This window comes from Mytilus edulis, chromosome 5 (assembly GCF_963676685.1).
Source record: "Mytilus edulis chromosome 5, xbMytEdul2.2, whole genome shotgun sequence".
Taxonomy (NCBI): Eukaryota; Metazoa; Mollusca; class Bivalvia; order Mytilida; family Mytilidae; genus Mytilus; species Mytilus edulis.
The window spans coordinates 932,929-955,543 of NC_092348.1; the positions used below are offsets into that span (position 1 = coordinate 932,929).

General features: G+C 30.6%; 1 protein-coding gene across 3 annotated transcripts; it reads left to right on the top strand.

The window, feature by feature from the left end:
* The first annotated feature begins 63 nt into the window (after window positions 1–63).
* On the top strand, window positions 64–22,127 carry LOC139522732 (probable E3 ubiquitin-protein ligase MID2). Of its 3 annotated transcripts, none has more exons than XM_071316235.1 (8): window positions 64–162; window positions 10,301–10,410; window positions 13,789–13,938; window positions 14,693–15,231; window positions 16,506–16,601; window positions 17,356–17,654; window positions 18,141–18,262; window positions 18,838–22,127. In XM_071316235.1, exons 2-8 carry the CDS (start codon window positions 10,359–10,361, stop codon window positions 19,392–19,394), a joined length of 1,815 nt encoding a protein of 604 aa, XP_071172336.1. In that variant the 5' UTR covers window positions 64–162; window positions 10,301–10,358; the 3' UTR covers window positions 19,395–22,127. The 3 variants fall into 3 exon arrangements, with proteins under 3 accessions (XP_071172336.1, XP_071172337.1, XP_071172338.1); XM_071316236.1 differs by having other exon boundaries at window positions 113–162; window positions 10,301–10,513; XM_071316237.1 differs by lacking the exons at window positions 64–162; window positions 10,301–10,410 and adding an exon at window positions 10,521–10,629.
* The last annotated feature ends 488 nt before the right edge of the window (window positions 22,128–22,615 follow it).

The window sequence follows — 22,615 nt, forward strand, 5'->3', positions numbered from 1 at the left end:
TACAAATATTCTTTTATAAATTGATTTGTTCAATTACATCTTCTGAAAAAAAAAATACGACAGTTCGGTTTAGCGATAAGCAGCTGTTAATTTTAATATTTTTTCTGGAGCCACAAGAAAATTATCCAATGAACTGAACTTGAACGGTATAGTTTTAATCAGGTAAATTATACGACAATCGTTTAAATTAGATTTAAACAAAAAATTTCATTATATTTTATTTCATAATCATGCATGAAAGTAAACATTAGTATGCATGGTATGGTATTTTTTTGAACATGATATCTTATTCTTAGACCACTTTCAAATATATATACAGATATATACTTGTGCTCTTTCCCATCAACTGGTTGTTTCGTTGTAAGAACAGAAAAAAACCAACCCCAAAATGTTGTACCATAACCAAAAAATCAATTCTAATCTTCCTTTTGTGTATTGATCCTTCTAGTAAAATTTCATAGAGATCCATTCACTAATACTCAAGTTATTGTGTGGAAACCAAATGTGTCTTCTCGAAAACAACTATGACATGATTAAGCATTACTCGAAAGCAAATTTTTGATATGATTGTATTTCCCATGTCCATTCTCAATTTTATTCTGCTGTCATATAAAAACTTGAAAAGTAAGCTACATCATGTACATGTAACAAAAAAAATATATGCAAGAAATGACATAAAACTGACTCTGAATACATGAGACTCACAAACTGAAGATGATCAGGAATTCAAATGTTTTTTTATTCGAGTCAGACTTTTTTCACCGAAGCCTTTCAGCGCTATCAATTAAAAATTATTTAGTCAAAATTTAACACTAGTATTAAGGTTTATCATAACAAATTGGCAAATATGGCCATTATCACCTAAAAAACTACTGTGTACAGACTTATCTGTGCGGTTTGGGAAGTTTTAAATGTTTTTAGATATATAAACATGATAAAAGTTAAATTTATTTTGCATATCTGAACATGCTGAAAGATAAAATCATTTTTGGTGAAGGTCTGGATTCAAAATATTTTTTTTGTCCTCTGCTTGAACAGATTTTTTATTCATCAATTTGGGAATCAGGATATTTTTTAAGGAACAATACCATAACCCCTCCTGCCCTTTCAAGTTCAATGATCATTCCCTAAACATTTTCCATCTGAAATTATAATTTATTTTAGACTTAAACAATATGTTAATGTAGCCTGGGACATTCGTTCTGAACATGCATGAAATGTTTGCCACTGGACGTTAAACAACCAACAACCAATCAATATATATAGGACATTGTCTTAGTATTTATTTAATAGTTAGCAATACAGCTTATAGGTATATCATAAATATGTACATGTATAAAGCTGGCATTTAAGGTAGCGCTTCCTCATATTAGAACTATTTACATACAGATCCACTTCAATGACTTTTTGCTGAAAAATTAAGTCATTAAAGTTAAACATGTTAAAATAATGTCACCTTAAGCAGATTCCAAAAAGAAAAATTTCCGTCAAAAAGAACAAATTAAGAAAAATAATGCTAACTGTTATTTGAATGATAATATGTGAATGTTTTATTGAATAGTTATGCTATATAAAACAAGCAAACCAATTATTGGATATGATTTTTGCCATTAAAAGTAGAAATGATCACAACAAGTTGAAAAATGTGAAATGTTTGTCACCTTAAGCAGATTCCAAAAAGAAAAATTTCCGTCAAAAAGAAAAATTTCCGTCAAAAAGAAAAATTTCCGTCAAAAAGAACAAATGAAGAAAAATAATGCTAACTGTTATTTGAATGATAATATGTGAATGTCTTATTGAATAGTTATCCTATATAAAGCAAGCAAACCAATTATTGGATATGATTGTTGCCATTAAAAGTAGAAATGATCACAACAAGTTGAAAAATGTGAAATGTTTGACGGAAATTACTTCCCATTTTTTGACACAAGGTTCATGTTTTACCATGTTTACGAGGCTTTAAGTTGACACTGGTATAATGGTTTTTATTAGTGTATTCTGATTATTCAAACATCTCTGTTTCCAAATCTTTTGCTTTTCTTTTGTTAAAAACATCTGTGATATATATATGTATTTTTTCAATTTCAAATACATTGTTTTTTGTACCTTACTTATTAGATGTTCGTCTATCAATAAATGTTATAAATGTTAGCAACAGGTTCATAAAATCTTGCAACATCATTGTAGGTACCTATATAAGCCTGTTAAAATTGTATTTCATAATGTACATTATACATACACATGTTGGATCTTTCAATTTACTTTATTTAATCAATAGTTTTATAAAATCTGTTGCTAACATAATTTCTGTCAAACTTGTCATTTTATGTTAGCAACATTTGGATGTGCTACAAATTAGAGTTATCTGTCCTGGGTTAAAATCTTTTTAAATTTCATGCAGCGGTATTTTGCAGGAGTTCTTAATATGACTTTCAACTAGGATAAGATGTCCAATGTTGGTTAAAAATCTCAAATATATAGTATATATTGTCCGTTAAATTTATTTATGTTAGCACAATACTATGTTAGCAACAAGTCCGTCAACATCTTATGTTAGCAACACTATTTATTCTGTCAAATTTTATGTTAGCAACAATAATGTCCGTCAAATTTTATGTTAGCAACAATAACGTCCGTCAAATTTTATGTTAGCAACAAAAAAGTCCGGCAAATATTATGTTAGCAACAAAAAGTCTGTCAAATGTTATATTAGCAACAAAAAAGTCCGTCAAATATTATGTTAGCAACAATAAAGTCTGTCAATTTTTATGTTAGCAACAACTTAATTTCTGTCAAATCTTATGTTAGCAGCATTGTTCATGTCTGTCAAATTTTATGTTAGCAACTCCAAGATAATCCTTTTTAAAAGTTATTGCAATTCCTTTTTTATTGGTGCAGATGTTCAGAAATGTTTTATTCCAATTTGCCTTCCATATTAAATCAAGATATACATCCACACCTAGAAAATACTGAAAATATCAAGATTTTTAAAATTTTTGTGTTGCTAACATAAGAATTTTTTGTCAAAATGTCTGTTAATTTTGTTATGATAGCAACATTTTTTTAAGGTGGTCTTTATTTAAAAAATATATTAATGTGCATAGATCTATTTTTTGTCAAAAAGTGTTTACTTATATAAGTATAACATGAATTCCAAAACAGAACTTCATTGGTGTTGATTTTGTTAAACATAATTTTGGGAACTTTTCAACTTTCTTATTTGGAATCTGCCTAATGTTCTTTTCATAATCTTCATGTTTGATATTTCCCTTGACTTATATGTGTGTTTTTAACTACACGGAAAATCAGAATTCAGCAGTATTTATATTTTGTGTTTTTATGAATTTAGAAACACATCAGAGGGAATTCTCCAGTTTTGATAAAAATGTGAGAGTTCTCTGAATTCCGATCAATCTATTTCTGTCATATATAAGAACTGAAGTGGAGTACATCTTATTATGTCACCGTTATGAAACTGATATTTGATATTGTACTTCCATATTAAAGAAATAGAGAACCATCTTGGTCGTTTAATTAACATTAAAATATATGTTCTTGCTCCAGGGTTTGTTTAGGTAATTATGTGCATGCGTATAGTTTTCTTCATTTCAAGGGGTATAAGATTGAATGGTTGCTCTGGATCCCCCATTCAATTGATTAATTTAAAACTCATGTGATCCTTTCTATGTATGTCTGCTATTGAGGGTTATTGTTGTTGCATAATTTTAAATTATATGCATCATTTAAATTAAAATAAATGTAGTCCACATCGTAAAGGTGTAACTACAACCCCCCTTCAGGCGAAATGGAGTCTTCCATATTATAGTTTCGAGTTGTCTCCCTTCCAAAGTAACATTCATCAATTCTGAATCAACAATCAAAATACGATACAACACGTCGAGAAAAATTAACTCGTTCTGTTGATAAACTTCGTATTATATTAAAAACGATCGCAAAGGAGTAATGACCACTGACCCAAAGGAAATTAAATATTTAAAGAGTTAGGAATGGGGTTCCTCCTAGAATTAACGTACAGGAAAATAGGTGACAAGATTTACGAAGTGAAACACCTTCTGTCACTCTGAGTCTCAGTGACTGCTGTGGTAAATAAACTTGGAATTGATAGTACAAAAATAAAATACAATAAGTACATTGTTCATACACTTGTATCCGGGATTGGATATTTTGTAACTATTCAGATTACCATGATTACGTAAATTACATTTTACATGTGCAGTTAAATAGGGCTCTTCACGGTTAGTTTGGCCATATTGGATAGGGGGCAGATTTTCATAATGGAGGTAAAAAAAGTGTGAAAAATACAGGAAAACGTCATTAAAACAGAGCAGTTGTTTGGAAACACATGTAGGATTTCCCATACTTTCATACTATTTCCACCTCTTTCTAAAAAATCTGCCCAATATGGCTGAACTTACCGTGAAGAGCCCTATTAGTTTTCAAAATAATATTTTCCAGCTACATGTATACATGTGTCAATGAAAACAGTGGCAATCGTATCCCTCAGAGCAATCTGCTTTTTGATTTACCAAGTCCATGAAATAAAATTTTCATTTAAAATAAAAGAAATTCAAAGATAAATACCATATTTACAGTTTATTGCATGTTATAATTTTCTTAAATAGACATCTTTTTATCATGAAATTGAGAATAGAAATGAGGAATGTGTCAAAGAGACAGCATCCCGACTATAGAGCAGAAAACAGCTGGAGGCCACCAATGGGTCTTATCATGTTTATCACTTCTGTTACTAGAGAGCATGCATCATTCAACAAATCATTCTAAATTAAGTAAGATAAGTTAATTACTTCATTAGAACAGGAAAACAGTTGCCTTAAATTAGTAAATGTTAAATTTATTGCATTAAAATGTCAAATTCAGAGTTTGTGAAAATTTGATTTGACCTGTCAGCCATGGGACTGACAAAAAAAGATTTTGTGTTTGTCCTTCAAAATTTTGCTGACCAGTCCTTCACCATCTGTCAGTTTTATCCTAAAATAAAATTATAACATATATTTTATCAAATAAATTAATTCATATTCTCATCACAACCACAGGCAAATTTATAACAATGACAGACCAGTTCTGGTCTAATGGTTGTTCTAATTGAAAGTCATCTTCATTGTCCATTTCATCATCTGAATCATTAGCTCACCTGACCCGAAGGGCCAAGTGAGCCTTTCCCATCACTTTGCGTCCGGCGTCGTTGTCTGTCATCGTTAACTTTTACAAAAATCTTCTCCTCTGAAACTACTGGGCTAAATTAAACCAAACTTGGCCAGAATCATCATTTGGGTATCTAGTTTATAAAATGTGTCCGGTGACCCGGTCAACCAACCAAGATGGCTGACATGGTTAAAAATAGATAATTGGGGTAAAATGCAGTTTTTGACCTATAACTCAAATACCCAAGCATATAGAGCAAATCTGACGGAGTAAAATTATTCATCAGGTCAATTTCTATCTCCCCTTAAATTTTCAGATGAATCGGACAACCCGTTGTTGGGTTGCTGCCCCCTGAATTGGTAATTTTAAGGAAATTTTCTGTTTTTTGTTATTATCTTGAATACTATTATAGATAGAGATAAACTGTAAACAGCAATAATGTTCAGTAAAGTCAGATTTACAAATAAGTCTACATGACTGAAATGGTCAATTGACCCCCATAAGGCGTTATTGTCCTTTATAGTAAATTTTTTAACAATTTTCATAAAATTTGTACATTTTTACTAACATTTTCCACTGAAACTACTGGGCCAAGTTCATTATAGATAGAGATAATTGTAAGCAGCAAGAATGTTCAGTAAAGTAAGATGTACAGACACATCACCATCACCAAAACACAATTTTGTCATGAATCCATCTGCTTCCTTTGTTTAATATTCACATAGACCAAGGTGAGCGACACAGGCTCTTTAGAGCCTTTAGATTCTCAGTTGTGACAGTAATTGTTGGTTTCATCAGAAGGTCCCACTAAAATCTATAATTTGTAAATACTTGACAGAACTAGATTTATTATTTGGTTTCATACAACCTTACTGAGTGATTTACAGATGAATTTTTACATTGGAATAACACTTTCGACATATTCATGATATTACCATTAAAGTTTTGTGTAGATCAGAATTATTATAAGTTTCTGCCCTTGTCATGTGTTTGTGAATTATGGATATTATGTGGAAAATGGATAACTTCCATGATCTTTCTAATCCTTCTGTATCTTTCCTCTCTCTTTCTATACCAAGAAGACATAACAATGATAAATGACATAAAACAAGTTATCAATATTTATCATGTTTATGTATGTTCCAGACCGTATGAGTATTTGGACCGTACGCGTACGGTCTGGACCGTATGCGTACTTTTTCAAAATACTCATACGGTCGGACCGTACGCGTACGGTCTGGCTTATATTAAGAAGTTGGCAAAGTTGATTAGAAACATATAACAGATCAATTTTATTTAACTCTCAAATTGATATAAAAAAAGGTTTACTGTAATTGTAATTGAAAAAAAACCTTTATATTTAAATGATTTTAAAATTCAAGCTAATTAAATCTGTTAATCTCATGTATTTAGCATGTCGATCACTCATTAAAATAATTGAATTATGATCACTAAAATTGAAAATATCGGAAGTAATTAGTTTTGGAGATCAATTGTTTTAGAATATTTAGCAACTTTACCAAAAAATGCAAATGATAAGGAACATTCACGAACTACAAAAATGTAAATGTAAAAAATATTAGTCCGTTACTCTTGGTAGCAAGTGTAACATTGGTTGAGAGTAATTAGGATCAAGATATATACAATTAAACAAGTATTTTAAAATTTCAATTGTTCATTTGTTTATTTTATCCGTGTAATTGTATTAATATTAATCATTTTAAAAAGTAAAACTAAAAATAAAGATTGTGATTAATGTTAATTTGTTTAGATTTAACCCATATGACCTAATAACATGTATTGTCAGCTCATACTGGACCATACGCGTATACTCATACGGTCCGACCGTACGCGTATGGTCGGACCGTACGAGTATACGTATACGGTCCGGACCGTACAGGTACGGTCCAAATACTCATATGGTCTGGAACATGTATAAACTTCTTAAGGTAAGTTATAATAAAAAGTTAAAACAAAAATTTACTTAAATGTGGGGTTCAAGCCTATCAAGGTCTGATTTAATAGAAGGAGGAAATTTCCAGTCATAGATTTAACCCACTTTTGATATCAAATATTGTAATTGAAAAATGTTTGTTGTTATTTTCTTAACAAACATTACTATAAAAACCAAATTTATCCTTATTACATGCATTGACATGTATTAAGATCTTTGAAGTATTGTACTTTTGTTTTTATTATATGACAGCAAAAAGATTTCTGGTTGTATATTGGTATCAGCGTCGTCCGAAGACGGATGGTTTCCAGATAATAACTTAAGGTAGCACAATACAAAGATTTTTTCACTCCCAATCAGACAACTTTAAACTGATGGAATTCATTTTATCCTTCTTTATATTTTATAAATGAGGAACTAAAAGAAAGAAGAAAGATTAATCTTTCAAATTGTAACAATTTCATTATGACATAATTATTACATATAATCAATTGTTATGTAATTAGTTGCTATATTGTGATGTCCACACTTGAATGAATTTAGCGTCTTTGTTCTTCATAGCATCCCAAAATATTTTATAGATTCTTGTACAACACAGCTTGACCTCCAAAACTATGTCTCAGATTTCCAAAAACATCAATAGAACAAATTGTATACCCAATTGAATTTAATAATCTTTTATGAATTGATGTTGCAAACTTCATTGAAGATTTATGAGAGAATGACATACAATAGGACAAATCTGAGACTCGGTTTTGGAGGTCAAACTGTGTTGTTTAATTTTGGACCCTTTGGACCTTAATGTAGACCAATTTGAAAACATGACCAAATATTAAGAATCTAAATACATGGTTAGATTCCGCATATCAAAGAACCCCAATGATTCATTTTTTGATGAAATCAAACAAAGTTTAATTTTGGACCCTTTTGGCCCCTAATTCCTAAACTGTTGGGACCAAAACTCCCAAAATCAGTCCCAACCTTCCTTTTGTGGTCATAAACCTTGTGTTAAAATTTCATAGATTTCTATTTACTTATACAAAAGTTATTGTGCAAAAACCAAGAAAAATGCTTATTTGGGACCTTTTTTTGGCCCCTAATTCTTAAACTGTTGGGACCAAAACTCCCAAGATCAATCCCAACCTTCCTTTTGTGGTCATAAACCTATGATATGTTATAATTTCAGAGATTTCTGTTTACTTATACTAAAGTTATTGTGCGAAAACCAATAAACATGCTTATTTGATCCTTGTTGGCCCCTAATTCCTAAACTGTTGGGACCAAAACTCCCAAAATCAATCCCAACCTTCCTTTTATGGTCATAAACATTGTGTTTAAATTTCATAGATTTCTATATACTAATACTAAAGTTAGAGTGCGAAAACCAAATGTCTTCGGACGACGACACCAACGTCATACCAATATACATGATATACAACCAAAAATTTTTCAATTTTTGCTGTCATATAAAAATAGACTGTTGATCTAAATCTATGATAAATTCTTCAGCAATGTCAGCTGAAAATAAAAAATAAATTGATATCAAACTTTAGGAAATGAGACAATTATAGGAAAAATTGCTACTTTGACTTCTCTTAAAAGGTATTTAATCTAAAGATAAAAGCTGATAATTAGATTATGTTAATTGTAACCTATTAAAATGATTTAGGATCACCTGTAGATACATCAGTAATTGTATGAGAAACACCTGTATTTATTGATTTATTATATATGGATGTTGACTTTCATACATAAAGGTATGGTTATCAGGCTAATAATATTGATACATTTATATTGACCTTGTAAACGGAACTCAAAACGTCCATTTGGCATGTTTGGATTTAAAATAATTTAAAATGAAAATGGCTAAATTTTGATAATCAGTAAATATCAGGTATTCTCTATCTTTTAGTTGTATTAAGGTAGGATTGAAGGTAGATTCACATCATCAACAATCAAAGGTGGCCTTCATATTATTATTTGAAAATTTGATATAGAACATGTGAAATTTGAATGTTTAATCCCCATTTTATTTTCAAAATGATACCAACGTCTTGAAATCTCATAGTAATTCAAATGTATCGGTCTTTCATTTTGTAGAAAAAATTGGATGATAAAAATTCCTTGAAGATGACTCTTGAAAGTAAATACATCAGCTTGTAAGTTCTATTCTGGTCATCTGGGCCATAATAAATAATAGGTTTGTTTGCCCAAATGCTACCTACCCAGAAAAAAGCTGCCTACTCAATTTCTTTTTTTGTCCTCATTTTAAGAAGTTTTTTTTTAATCAAATAGGCATGAAGACTAATAAACATCTGATACTTCAATTTCATTTTTTTTAAAAAGAAAAAGAAAATGCCTACCTACCTACCCACTGTCTCATCCTTTGGGTAGGGTTTGGGCAAACCAAAATATTTTTAAGTGTGGCCCTGCAGATATTGTACATGTTAAGTGAACTTGATTTAATGGATTTTTTCAGACTAGCCAAAATTGAGTAGATATTTAACATGTCCAATGTACATTTCTCCATGATAGAATTGGTCCTAATCATGATAATGGGACATTATAAAGAATAAGGAGAGCATGATCTCTTATATATATTAAATTGATCATATCATATGGACTTTCTGATTCCACAGTGACATCATATTTGTTGTTGCCTTTTTCAATGCATTTCCATGTAAAGTAAGAAAGTACACTCTCTTGTCTAATGTTCCATTGTCATTCTCAGCTGTCTATCAATCTTTTAATTATTTCTCAAGATGAAGTGTTTTTTACTGGGTAAAAATGTCAGAGATCATCCAGGCTAGTATAGATATTTGTTTAGGGGCCAGCTGAAGGACGCCTCGTTGCATTGAAGACCTATTGGCATGATTGGTAACCTTCTGCTGTTATCTGTTCTATGGTCGGGTTGTTGTCTCTTTGACACATTCCCCATTTCCATTCTCAATTTTAGTTCAATGTTTTTATGTACAACTTTGGAATTTCAGCAGGACTCCTATAAATATTTTCTGTTGCATGTAGCCATTTGATCATGTTAATGTAACAACAGGTTGTTAATTTAGAAATGAATTATTGATCCAGTATTCTATTTGTAATCCTGTGAAATATGATTACAATAAATGACAACTCTAATTAAGTGAAAAATTAAATTACTTTCAGTGGATTACTCAGATATCATGATGATTAATTGAGGGAGAGTGCTTCATTGATTGTGACCATGTCAGAGAAACTTCAGAATATATCCATCAGCTCACAGCATAGCTCTAAAGGTAAGGACACATGATGATTAACTGAGGGAGAGTGCTTCATTGATTGTGACCATGTCAGAGAATTTTCAGAATATATCTATCAGCTCACAGCATAGCTCTAAAGGTAAGGAGTAACACACAGATAACATGATGATTAATTGAGGAACAGTGGTTCATTGATTGTGACCATGTCAGAGAAACTTCAGAATATATCCATCAGCTCACAGCATAGGTCTAAAGGTAAGGAGTAAACACTCAGATAACAGGATGATTAATTGAGGGAGAGTGCTTCATTGATTGTGACCATGTCAGAGAAACTTCAAAATACATGAAATATATTCATCAGCTCACAGCATAGCTCTTAAGGTAAGGAGTAAACACTCAGATAACATGATGATGACAAAGAAATTAAAAACTATAGGTCACTGAATGGCATCAACATTGAGGTTATTCCATGTGGCTTGATATTGACTCCAACATGGCTAAGTATGTTTGTCGTTAATGTCATGTCATGGGGCTTTTTAAATGTGACCTTTCAGTATGGGTTTGCTCATTGTTGATGGCCTAAAGATGCTTACATCCATGTCATATGGACTCGAGTGGATCAAATAGCCATCTCATTGGCAATCATACCATATCTCATTTTATTTAAGATAAACCCATCCTCCCCCCTTTTTGAATCCATACTTGTCTTTGATAGGCTTTTTAAAACATTAGAAGGTAGTAATAATGATACTATCCTTTGTGAAGTTGGAAATGCTGCTTTTATTGCACCCTACATTCAGAGGACATTGTACATAAAAAAAATACTTTCACTTAAAATGTTTATGAATACATTAACCAAGTTTTGAATTTGTTTGTCTTGTTTTAATAATGTAGTGTTATGGTACTTGACAGCAGTAAAAGGACTTTTACTTTAGACTGAAGTGTCTATAAACATCTCACATGTCCTGTGTTAAGTCACTGTGCATGATTTACTATTGTATTTCACAATTTAATAGAATTACTCAAGTTAAAGTAATGTATGTCACATTTTTGTTATAAAATTCTCAGATTTTGTAATGTTAAGATATATGTTCAAGACTTACATAATGAATGATATCAAGGTCAAGGTCATAGTAATTAGTCATCAATATAATGACATGGCTATTTACTGTTAATATTTTGTCAAATAATTGTGTAAATACTACTCTTTTAATGCACTGTCTAGTAGTATTTATTTCATTTCATCATAAAATCTTTATATATCTAGAATACCATATGAATACAACTCCTCTTATCATCTTCAAAACAACACCACTGATGCAAAATTATTTACTTTTTGGTATTTAGATCTTATTGTACTTAGTATTTCATTTGCTTTATTTTCATTAAATTGAGACATCTATTCAAAATAGCCAGTTGAGCTAGCAAGGTTTAAATGTTTGGTACTATTTACATCATTGCACAGTTTATATTCCAAATATATGTAACTGAACATCATAACAAAAGTTAAATTAAAACATCAAAATAAACATGATGCTGATGAGACTAGTTTGATCTAACTAAAGGTTAAATTATTCTGATCCTAGTATATTTAGTTGACATAAATTACTGTAGGTCATCATTAAAATGACATTTATACGACCCTCGTCCTCATTGGATTCATGTAAAATTAGATGATTATCTGCCCTTAGGCCTGAAGGTGTGATGACCAAGATCACAAAATTATATACAAATCAGTTAAACTAATTGACAAATTATGTTGTTCTAATTGAATGTGTGTTCAGTTTAGGAATTGATATAGTGAGATATAAGTTTTGAAGGAAAATACACTAAGTGTAAAATGTATGATTTAAAGGAATTATATTATTCTATAAATACCAGGTAATTTTACAAGCTAAAATTTAAAATAATAGTTTCAAACCAAATAATCAGAATTTTTAACATAATCATGATAATGGTTTAAAAGAATAATTAATTCATATAAGTCCTCATTCTTATTTGCTTAGATTCAATAAATAAACATTATAAATGTAATATTCTATTTTGAGTTATTGGCATTCATATGTCATGTATCATTGTATGTTTGACTGTCCTTTTGATACAAATACATCTTTCGTCCCTGAGTCTTTAAGTGCTTTTCTAAATTTTTCTAAATTTTATTAATAAATTTTCTTTAATTTTCATTTTATATTCTATGACGGTAGGGTGCATAAATACTGTATAGATATTAGATATCATTGTTTTTTTTTTTCTCTGCTCCAACAATTGGCACTGAACATGCTGAGGTAAGATTAAAGTGTGCTTTTTCCAGGGTCTGGGATCAACAATGTTAAAAACTTGATGATAATTGGGTTACACAGGCAAGACATATCTCTGTGTTAACAGTTAATTTGTGTCACTTGGTTGCTCTCTCATTGCTGTTTAAATATTCTGCTCTATTATATATTTATTTTACAATTATAAAAAAAACTAAATTCCAAAAGAAGTGTTATACCTAGTTTCCTTTAAGAATATATTATAGGATTAAGCATTTTTCTAGAGGTTATTGATGTGTAAACCGGGGCGATTAACTCACAAACTGAATAAAAGTCTGAAGGACTTTTATGTTGAGTTTGTGAGTAAGAGACCCGGTTTACACATCAATAACCTCTAGAAAAAATGTGTTTAATCCTTATAATTCTTCAGCCAAACATTTGTGATATAATAAACATTTTTTTTGTTGATGGCTACTATATATATTTACCATCAAAAGCACAATGGCAAGTCGTAACTAAGGAGTACGCCGCCATCTTGACTTTCTAAAAACCATAAATGTCCGATAAATACAACGGAATCTTAAATGAAAAAGCACCTACCTCAAAAACTTAATTAAATGTTATTTGAAGCGTACACTTAACGAAATAATGTTTCCCTTGAAAATTTCCATTCGTATGACGTCATGTTTTGCCATCACGTAAATTCGCCAAATCCTTCATGAAATTTCGCGGAATTTTATTAAATTTTATTTTTATACATTTTCAAAGCATTAGTGAATTAAATTTATTTCTCTTTTTTGTTATATATGCACTAGAATAGTCACAACTGTTATGCAATTGTTTTTATATCTCAATTTGCTGAAAATCCCAGGATCACTGCAAGCTTGTGTATCGCGCATGAATAGATTACAAAAGTAGTTTCGGAAACATGGTTTATCGAAGTGTAAACTTAGAGAAAAATTCTAATTGACCAATCCAATTCAAGTATTTATAGATATGCAAATCATATAAGAATTATTTAGTTATGAACAAATGAAACTGATGCTGGCAATTTACACATTGCATTAACTTTTCACCACCATGAAATTTTATTGGAAGTATGAACATTTGATTTGCCATACATTTTGCCATACTTTATGTACTTGTTTGTATTTTTCAGATGAACCCTACAACAGAATGGAAGAAGAGTTGACATGTCCAGTATGTTTAGAACTATATGCTGACCCTTTAATGTTACCATGTTCTCACAGTCTCTGTAAGAAATGTTTAGAGGATATTATACAATCCAGAGTCAAATCAGGACAGGAAGGTACACAATTCTAAATGACATAACCTTTTTTTCCTTATTCTTACAAGAAGCTTTTAAACGCCCAGTATTTACATTTGATGTTTTTTTTTACAGAAACATACTTGTGACGTCACCTTGTTTTGTTGCCATGCCAAGACAATAACATTATTTCGGGGAATTTTCGTATTTTGAAATTTTACCACAAAAAATGAATTGAAATAGACTTCAGGATTTGTTTATTTTGCTGAAGAGATAACTATATTGTATTTGAATCTTGGCCTATGTAAACTGTGGGTTTTGATGTCTAAAATTGAGAATACCTGGTAGTATAATTAAGTTGGGAGTAACGAGGAACAGTCGGTTTTGTATATTTATGCACTATAATTAGATATACTATCATTATACTGGTTGACGATAATAGGTCGTCATGTTAGAATCCTCATTACTTAGATACGAGAGAACTGATCTAAACTGTCCACACTTACATATATAGTAATCTACTTGCAAAGATCTGACTATGCCTTGATTAACTTAACACTTTTAAGTACCTTTTTGTGATCTATTGGTTTTGAGCTAAATGATACATGCCTTCATACATTTAAAAAAAGAAATTTCATTGGTTGATGTAAAAATAATCGAAAGAGAAAGAAGAAGAAATCTTAATAAGCTAGGCTTCAACATGTTGAACACAAGATTTGTATTTTCATAGATACAATAAGGGATGGATTTCATCCATTATGTATTTAAACTGTTATTGTATATATATATATTTCAGGATTAGATTGTCCCTCATGTCGGAAAAAACATCAGGTGTCTAAAGAACAACTAACCAACTTGCCTAAAAATCTTGCCCTGGAAAATATTGTGTTCCGTTTTCAAGAAATCCAAAGTGCTAGTCTATCACAGTTTAAGAGCAACAGTCTATCACTGAACTCGTCCCTAGGGAGTCAATCGTCAGATAGAGATAGCCCTGTATTCGCAGAGGATGTTAATGAACTTTGTGGTCTGTGTGATGGGAAATCGCCAAATAAAGCAACATGGTTCTGTGAACAGTGTTCTGTCTTGTATTGTGAGAGATGTTTAGAGAAATTCCATCCTCGTAGAGGAACTTTATGTCACCATTGGATACGTAAACCAAGTCACATGGAAGGTGAATCTAAGCCAGCATTCTGTGAGGATCATACTACAGAGCAAGCCACTGTGTTCTGTGATCAATGTAAAGTCTTAGTGTGCCATTTATGTTTATGTGATGGTCTAGGGAAACATACTGGACACAAAGTATTGGCTAGAGAATCTGCATGTCAACAGGTCAAGGTAAATTATGGTCATTCTAACCACCATATCTTCTTTTAGTCCTGTTTTCCACACATGCTTAAAGCAAGTTAAATTTAGAGAGCATTGATTAAAGCTAAATCTACATTTTGAAAAATGTAAACCTAGCTTTTTTGTAATCCTTGAATTTGACATTTTTGTCAACCAATACTTTCATGACTTTCATTAAACATGTTAAATAAAAACAGAAAATATTATCTTGGAGAAAAAAAATCTGGTTAGATTAATGCAGGTGATTTGGTGTCACGATATCTCAGTAGCATTGGTTCGAATCCCGACGAAGGAAGAACAAAAAATTTGCGAAAGCAAATTTACAGATCTAACATTGTTGGGTTGATGTTTAGACGAGTTGATATATATATATATGTATATATGTATGATATGGTTCAGCATATGTTTCACTGTTAATTATTTCTGTGATTAAGACTGATATTATCATGGTTATTACAAAATTTTCTGTTATATATGCATATTAGACAAGTTCATGAAGTTTGATAAGCAAGAATCTAAATATACATTTTTTTCTCTGATTTTCACCTGTATAAATTTGACATGTATAATGTTAGACATATGATTTGAAAGTGATAGAACATTTGTCATCTGTATGCCCCATGGTGAAATGTACAATTTTTTATATGCTTTTACAATGTAATGTTACTGTATTAATGTAGCTTGTTGTGATACAAAGGACAGCTTATATCTCTATCATTAATATGCTTTTACCATGTTTACAAATATCTCTCCCATGCTGTATTTAAAAGAACACATTTTCAAAGACATACCTTTTAATAATTCATATAAGGACAATTTTATTACTGTATGCATTTTACGAATGCAATAATGCAGATTTTCAGAACCATTTAGAATTAGGACCCTGCTGCATTACATGGAACAGTTTTATTACTCCTTTCGTCAGAGAAACAATACTTTGTAAAATCTTCTTAACGGTGTCACATTTCATTATTATTTACTAATTTTGAGATATATATATGTTCTTTTAAAAATTAGTGAAATAAAAATTATGTAACCAGGGTGGTTTTTGCATTTCAAACATAAGTAAATACTTTCATTATGATCGAAATTTTATAAAACGTATGCCAAATTAGTTTTTTGAACAAATTGTTAATAAATATGGAAATGTGATATAAAGCAATCAACATTGATCAATGCATCATGTTCTGTTAACACATATTCTAGTTTTTTTCAACCTGAAATATTGTTAGAGACTAATTTTATAACAATCTGATATTTTGTAGGAGACAGTTGAGTCAACAAAGAAATCTTTAGAATCCATGTCTACTGTAGTACAGGATCAAAGTCAGAAGATGGAAGATTTAAGTGAAGAATTAGAGGTAAAAAATTGGTTTTACTTCAATGGCTGTTTCTCTTATGGTTGAGGTCATTTTCTTGCATGAATAGATATTTCTCGTATCACACTGCATGAAATGTGATACGGAAAAGAATGATACGAAAATCTACATTAATTTGATTGGTTAATTCTGCATCACAAGACCATGTTATGGCATCTTCATTAATTATTCGTTTGGTCAATGATAACTTTCAAGGGAATTAAGACAATGTACATTTTGTCCAGGGACTACTTTAAGTAAAATACACTCCCACATTTCCCCTGACAATCCTCTTTTTGGTCAAATTTAATTACATTCTGAAGCATACAAAAAGTCTAAAAATGTCTGATGTTACAGTTTGACACTGGAAAAGGACATATGACGTCATACATTGTCATACTGGAATGTGCTAAAGACTAGATCAAATTTCGTGGAATTTTTTATTTTACTCATGGAGAGTGTTGTGAATATTTTATATTGCTTTATATCAACAGCTGTCATTATTTATTTTAAATAATAATAATAAACAAGTCTTCAGCTAGTTTATAATTATATTGAAATTAAATAATTTGAGTTGATATCAAGCGATATCCTATTCTCACTTGTTATGCTTGTTATGAAACCTATAAATATCTATGATATTTTCAACATAAATAAAATAATCTAAATTTCTACAAAATTCTGATAAAAGGGTAAGAATTGGATTTTATTTAAGTTTTATTTGATCTTAAATTGACTTTTTCCTAATCATTTTCAGGATGTTCATCGCCAAGCATGTCAGAAAGTAGAGAATCAGTACCGCAGGTTATTAGAGGACACAACCTCTGCATTACGTCAACAGAAACAAGCTCTCATCCAATCACTGACTTCTGCCAAATCAAAATCTGTATCTCAGCTGCACAATCATCTGGATGTTAACAGTAAAACTTCTAAACAAGTAGAAGATCTGTTGGAGTCTTGTAAGAAGATTCTAGATGAAGATCATACGAAAGGTTTACTTAGTCGAGCAACTGAAATACCTCCATTAACAGAACAAACTCAGGAAATTGAAGATTGGTAAGGCATTATTCTTAATTTAGTCAGGATTTTTCTAAAAGAAAAAGTGTCAACAGAATAGGGTTTGACGGTCCAAAATATATTATGAATAAAAGGGAAGGTTAAGATATGTACTTTACTGAGGCAGCAACACATATAAATAAGTAGAAAAACCAGATATTTAGAGGTCAACATAAGATCTTCAATAATTAAGGGTCTTTCATGTATAAATTGCATGCATTTTCATTAAGGGTAAATAGTGAATTTAAGTTGACTTTCACAGTTAGCACTTTCTGGAAAACAAAACCTACATGTTGATGGATATAAAAAGTTATAAGCAGATATGTGTTAAAAGTCCAAAGACTGTTACACATCTCCATTATCTTCTATTGTTCATGTTGTTTGAGACTGTGTGTTATTATTTTTTTTTTTTTTTTTTGTAAATCTTTCTTTTTGATGTCCAATTATTCATATAGATATAAATTTAAAAAAAATCTTATTTCACAGTTTACAGAAATCCAGGACTCATTATTGTGAATTAGTTAGAAGCTGTTCCATTCAACAAGATTTAAAAAGGGCTGTGACAAAGTTTAGAAGTGCTTCAATGTCTTGTCTACAGACAATGGCTAGTAAGTATATTGTAGACTTAAATTTTTCTGTTTGATTATAAGTAAATGAGACCTATAAATGTGAAATTGAAAAGGATCACTACATCTTTTTATTATTCAACACACAATGATAAAATCAACAAATGAGATTATCTCCCTTTCTACAATGCATAATCAGAATATATTAATCAATCCATCGTGTATGAGGAAGGCTTTGTATAGCATATTGTTGAATCAACTTGTTTTAATGGACAAATGATATTTATACAATAACAGCTTTTAATTTACAAAAAACAGCATGAAAAGGTAACAAACAAAAATAAACTCAAAAGAAATAAATAGATACAATCACTTGCTTCTGGATGTGGTTTGACAATTTATTGTTAATTGTTGTGATAAGTTATTTGTATATTGTTGAAAATGGTTGATATCAATAAATAGTAAAATTTGTTTTAAGAAGATATCCCTATATTTATTGAATGGAAAAGAAATTAATTGTTCTTTCAAAATTATTAAATTGTAGATAGTATGGAATTTGAAATGAAGCATATAGCATTGCACTTAAAATGAAATAAGTATATTATCTGTAATTTCAGCTGATGAACCTGGTAAATGTCAAAGCATAATACCTCTCATTAAGTCCCCGTCGTCTGCTGGGAAGGAGGCTCCTCGTGTTCAGAACAAATGTTTGACAACATGGGGATTTAATTCTACAAGCTTTACAGCAGAATCACTGGACTCTAACTCACTCTGGTCTGTGACAATAGAGAAGAATTCCAGTCACGTTGGAGATACCAAATCTGGATATTTGTTTGGAGTAGGGATAGCATCAGATCAATTAGGGAACAAAGAACTTGTTGGAATGAATGGGAAATCTTATGGAATAGCTTGTTCCAATGGGAATCTTGTTTACTGCCACAACAGCAAGATAGAACAGTTGATGCCATTGGATGGATTACCACTGTCAATCACAGTCTGTGTTACAAATGACCAATCAGAAAGTGTGATACTATCATTTACAATTACAAATTCTAGTTGGGGTGATACCTTGAGCTGTAAGAAAGTGTTAATGGATTTTATACATGGAGACCCTATATATCCTGTATTTACAGTCAGTCAGAGAGTTAAAATGCAGTTCCCAACACATGTGTAATGATTATAATGAAATATATATTGCCAATGACAAACAAATCATTGTCATTATTTCTGCCATGTCTATCCAAACATTGTTTTCTTGATTTTGTAAAGTTCTGTACAGAAAAACAAATGGTATTTCACAACTGTTATCTTTATAAAACAACATTGATTAAAAAATCTTATCCAGCATTAATTTCATTTAAAGCATATCACTGTCATAAAAAGAAATCAGATTTGTATTTTAACTCTTAGTTTTCAAGTCTTGATTTTTTAAATGCTGCAATTTTCCATAATACTATAAGTTTCCAAATGATTGGTAATGGAATGATTACAATCTTACGAATGAAGATCTGAAATTTTTTCTCATTTCACTTTCATCAAAATACATTTTGTAAGAACACATGATGTACAGACATGACCGATGAACATAGCTCCAAGTACACATGTACATGTATATGATTTCCCCTTATCATCTGAAACAAGGGATGAAAAATTAATGTATTACAAAATAAGGAATGAAATGATCGGTTTATTTAAAATTTTCATTAAAGCTATATAAGTATCCATGCAAATTTTTCCATCCTATTTATTAAAGTTGTAGATATGATAAAATAAGATGTATTAGGACTTAGATGAAAGTTAAGTTTAGGTATTATAACTTCAAAACTCCAAAAGAATAAAAAGTGCAATGATCAAACCTAATCATAATTATAGGGCAATATTTATAACTTTTGTATGTTTTTTATGAACCATCAATATATTAGTAGAACGTCATCATTCATATCACAGTTTTAAGGATGTATCTAGTCCATATAATATGTCCTTTCTCATTGTCACTTTGTTTTAAAAATGTCTTTGTTAAACACAATATTGTTATTAATTCAAGGTTTAGGTTCTTTTTGGTGTGTCCTTAAAATGTTTGACTGTTTTAACTAAAATCAACATTCCCTGTCTTATTGGTGTGCCCTTATAAAAGTGTGTGACTTGTATCTCCAGCAATCAACTTTCCTTGTTCTGTTAAACATGATATAATTTGGTGTGAAAACATGTTTTATGAATGTATGATCATTTGCTGGAAAATTATCATGTGTAGATCGATATTTTAAAATTCAAACCCTTTATTTAGATGATGTAAGGTTAAAGTTTAGTTCTACAATACTTTGTGTCTCTATTTAAATTGATTTAAGGCTTCATTTGATGTTGTTTCCAAACAAAGGTCATCTTTACCTATATCTAGGCCTATTCAGCTTATGTTTTGTTTGATTTCCTTTCCTAGTTGATACCCATTGATAATATAACTTGGTGTTAGGATCAATTTTTAGCTGCATTAAAATTAAAATAGACGTACATATAAGGTGTGATGTCTGCTCTTTGGTCGGGTTGTTGACTCTTCACCATTTCCATTCTCAATTTTAATTGGCAATATCTGGTAAGTTTTCTGATACTCTATCTTTTACCATGGAAACTTTGTTTTGGTTTGAAATGAAACTGATTTTTGATAGAATAAGCCTGTTGGCATATAATTATATATTTCTGGATGTTTTTTTAATTGAATAACACATAGAAGCCATAGAGTGATATATTTTCCTTGGAGCCTCTTGTTTTATGGTCCATATATGTCAGCATTATTTCTTAGCAATTACAATCAGCCAAAACATTTTTGTAAATTTGAATTCATTTTCATTATTTTGTATGTTGTCTTATATTTGTTACTTCATTTTGTCTCACCTGATGCAGAGAGACAGAGGGATGCTTGTCCAAAAATGTCCTTATTAGCTTTTTGTATAAGGTTTTACACATGTTACTTTTCAGAAGGGAGAAAAGCTGCATAATCCTTATATGGTATACAAATGTGCTTATGCTCTTGCCCTTGACCTCATTTTCATGGTTCATTGACTTCTTTTAAAAACATATTTCTTAATCACAATTATTTCAGATTTTATGAGTATTAAGTCTTCTGGGTTTGGAATATAGTGAATGATTGCAAGCTATATATGTCTGTCAGATAGGTTTTATCTGACATTGACCTTATTTCATTGTTCAGTGATCAATCTAGTTTCTTAATTAGGCCAATTCCCTTACTGCTTGGCAATTATGTGGTGAAATGAATGACTTTTTGGTATGCATATCCTTTTGTGTTGTGGTTTATTGGTCAGCCTTAAATTTTCATGATTATGTCTTTCTCAGATCCTATAAATACCTTGTGCTATGTCAACTATATTCAGTGGATCAAATAATTGTTAGGGTTTATTGACCTTGACCTTATTTTCATGAATCATTGGTCAAAGTTAAGTTTTTATTTTTAAGTTTCTTAGATACTATAAATACTAGGACATGGCATAATTGTAAGGTTATCATGTCCCATTAATGAAGTTTATCTGATTTTTCATCATTTATTATGTTACTGTAATTTATATATTTTACATGACTTCTAGTTCTGTAAGACTTGCAACATAAATTTCAATCACGAAGAGTAAAACAGGCAATAAAATTCAGTGTGAAGTTTAAGTTTTTATATGACATATCCAACATAACTAGAAATCAAACATATCTTTTCTGTTTTATATAAATTTGAATTAACAAAGCTGAACTAAAGTTTGGGTATAAATCTTGTTCAATAAAGTGTGTTTCTTAAGTTTGATACTCATGTATGCTTGTAGTGAAGTATGTTTGTACTATTTTTAAGGTTGTAATTTATTTATTGTTTATATTCTTGTTTAACACTCTTCTGCAATAAATGTGAATCTCTTGTGTGAAATTTCTTAACAAAATCAACAAATGATGAACAAATAGCAAACTCACCCTTCCGAGTTCTCTGTGAGGTATAGATCAACAAATGATGAACAAATAGTAAGCTCACCCTTCCGAGTTCTCTGTGAGCTATAGATCAACAAATGATGAACAAATAGTAAGCTCACCCTTCCAAGTTCTCTGTGAGGTATAGATCAACAAATGATGAACAAATAGTAAGCTCACCCTTCCGAGTTCTCTGTGAGCTATAGATCAACAAATGATGAACAAATAGCAAACTCACCCTTCCGAGTTCTCTGTGAGGTATAGATCAACAAATGATTAACAAATAGTAAGCTCACCCTTCCGAGTTCTCTGTGAGCTGTAGATCAACAAATGATGAACAAATAGTAAGCTCACCCTTCCGAGTTCTCTGTGAGCTATAGATCAACAAATGATGAACAAATAGTAAGCTCACCCTTCCGAGTTCTCTGTGAGGTATAGATC

Coding starts and splice junctions, on each gene's coding strand:
- LOC139522732 (XM_071316235.1), top strand. CDS start 10,359: ATGTCAGAGAAACTTCAGAATATATCCATCAGCTCACAGCATAGCTCT. Junction 13,939..14,692: donor AGTCAAATCAGGACAGGAAG/GTACACAATTCT, acceptor TATATATTTCAG/GATTAGATTGTCCCTCATGT. Junction 18,263..18,837: donor TTGTCTACAGACAATGGCTA/GTAAGTATATTG, acceptor CTGTAATTTCAG/CTGATGAACCTGGTAAATGT.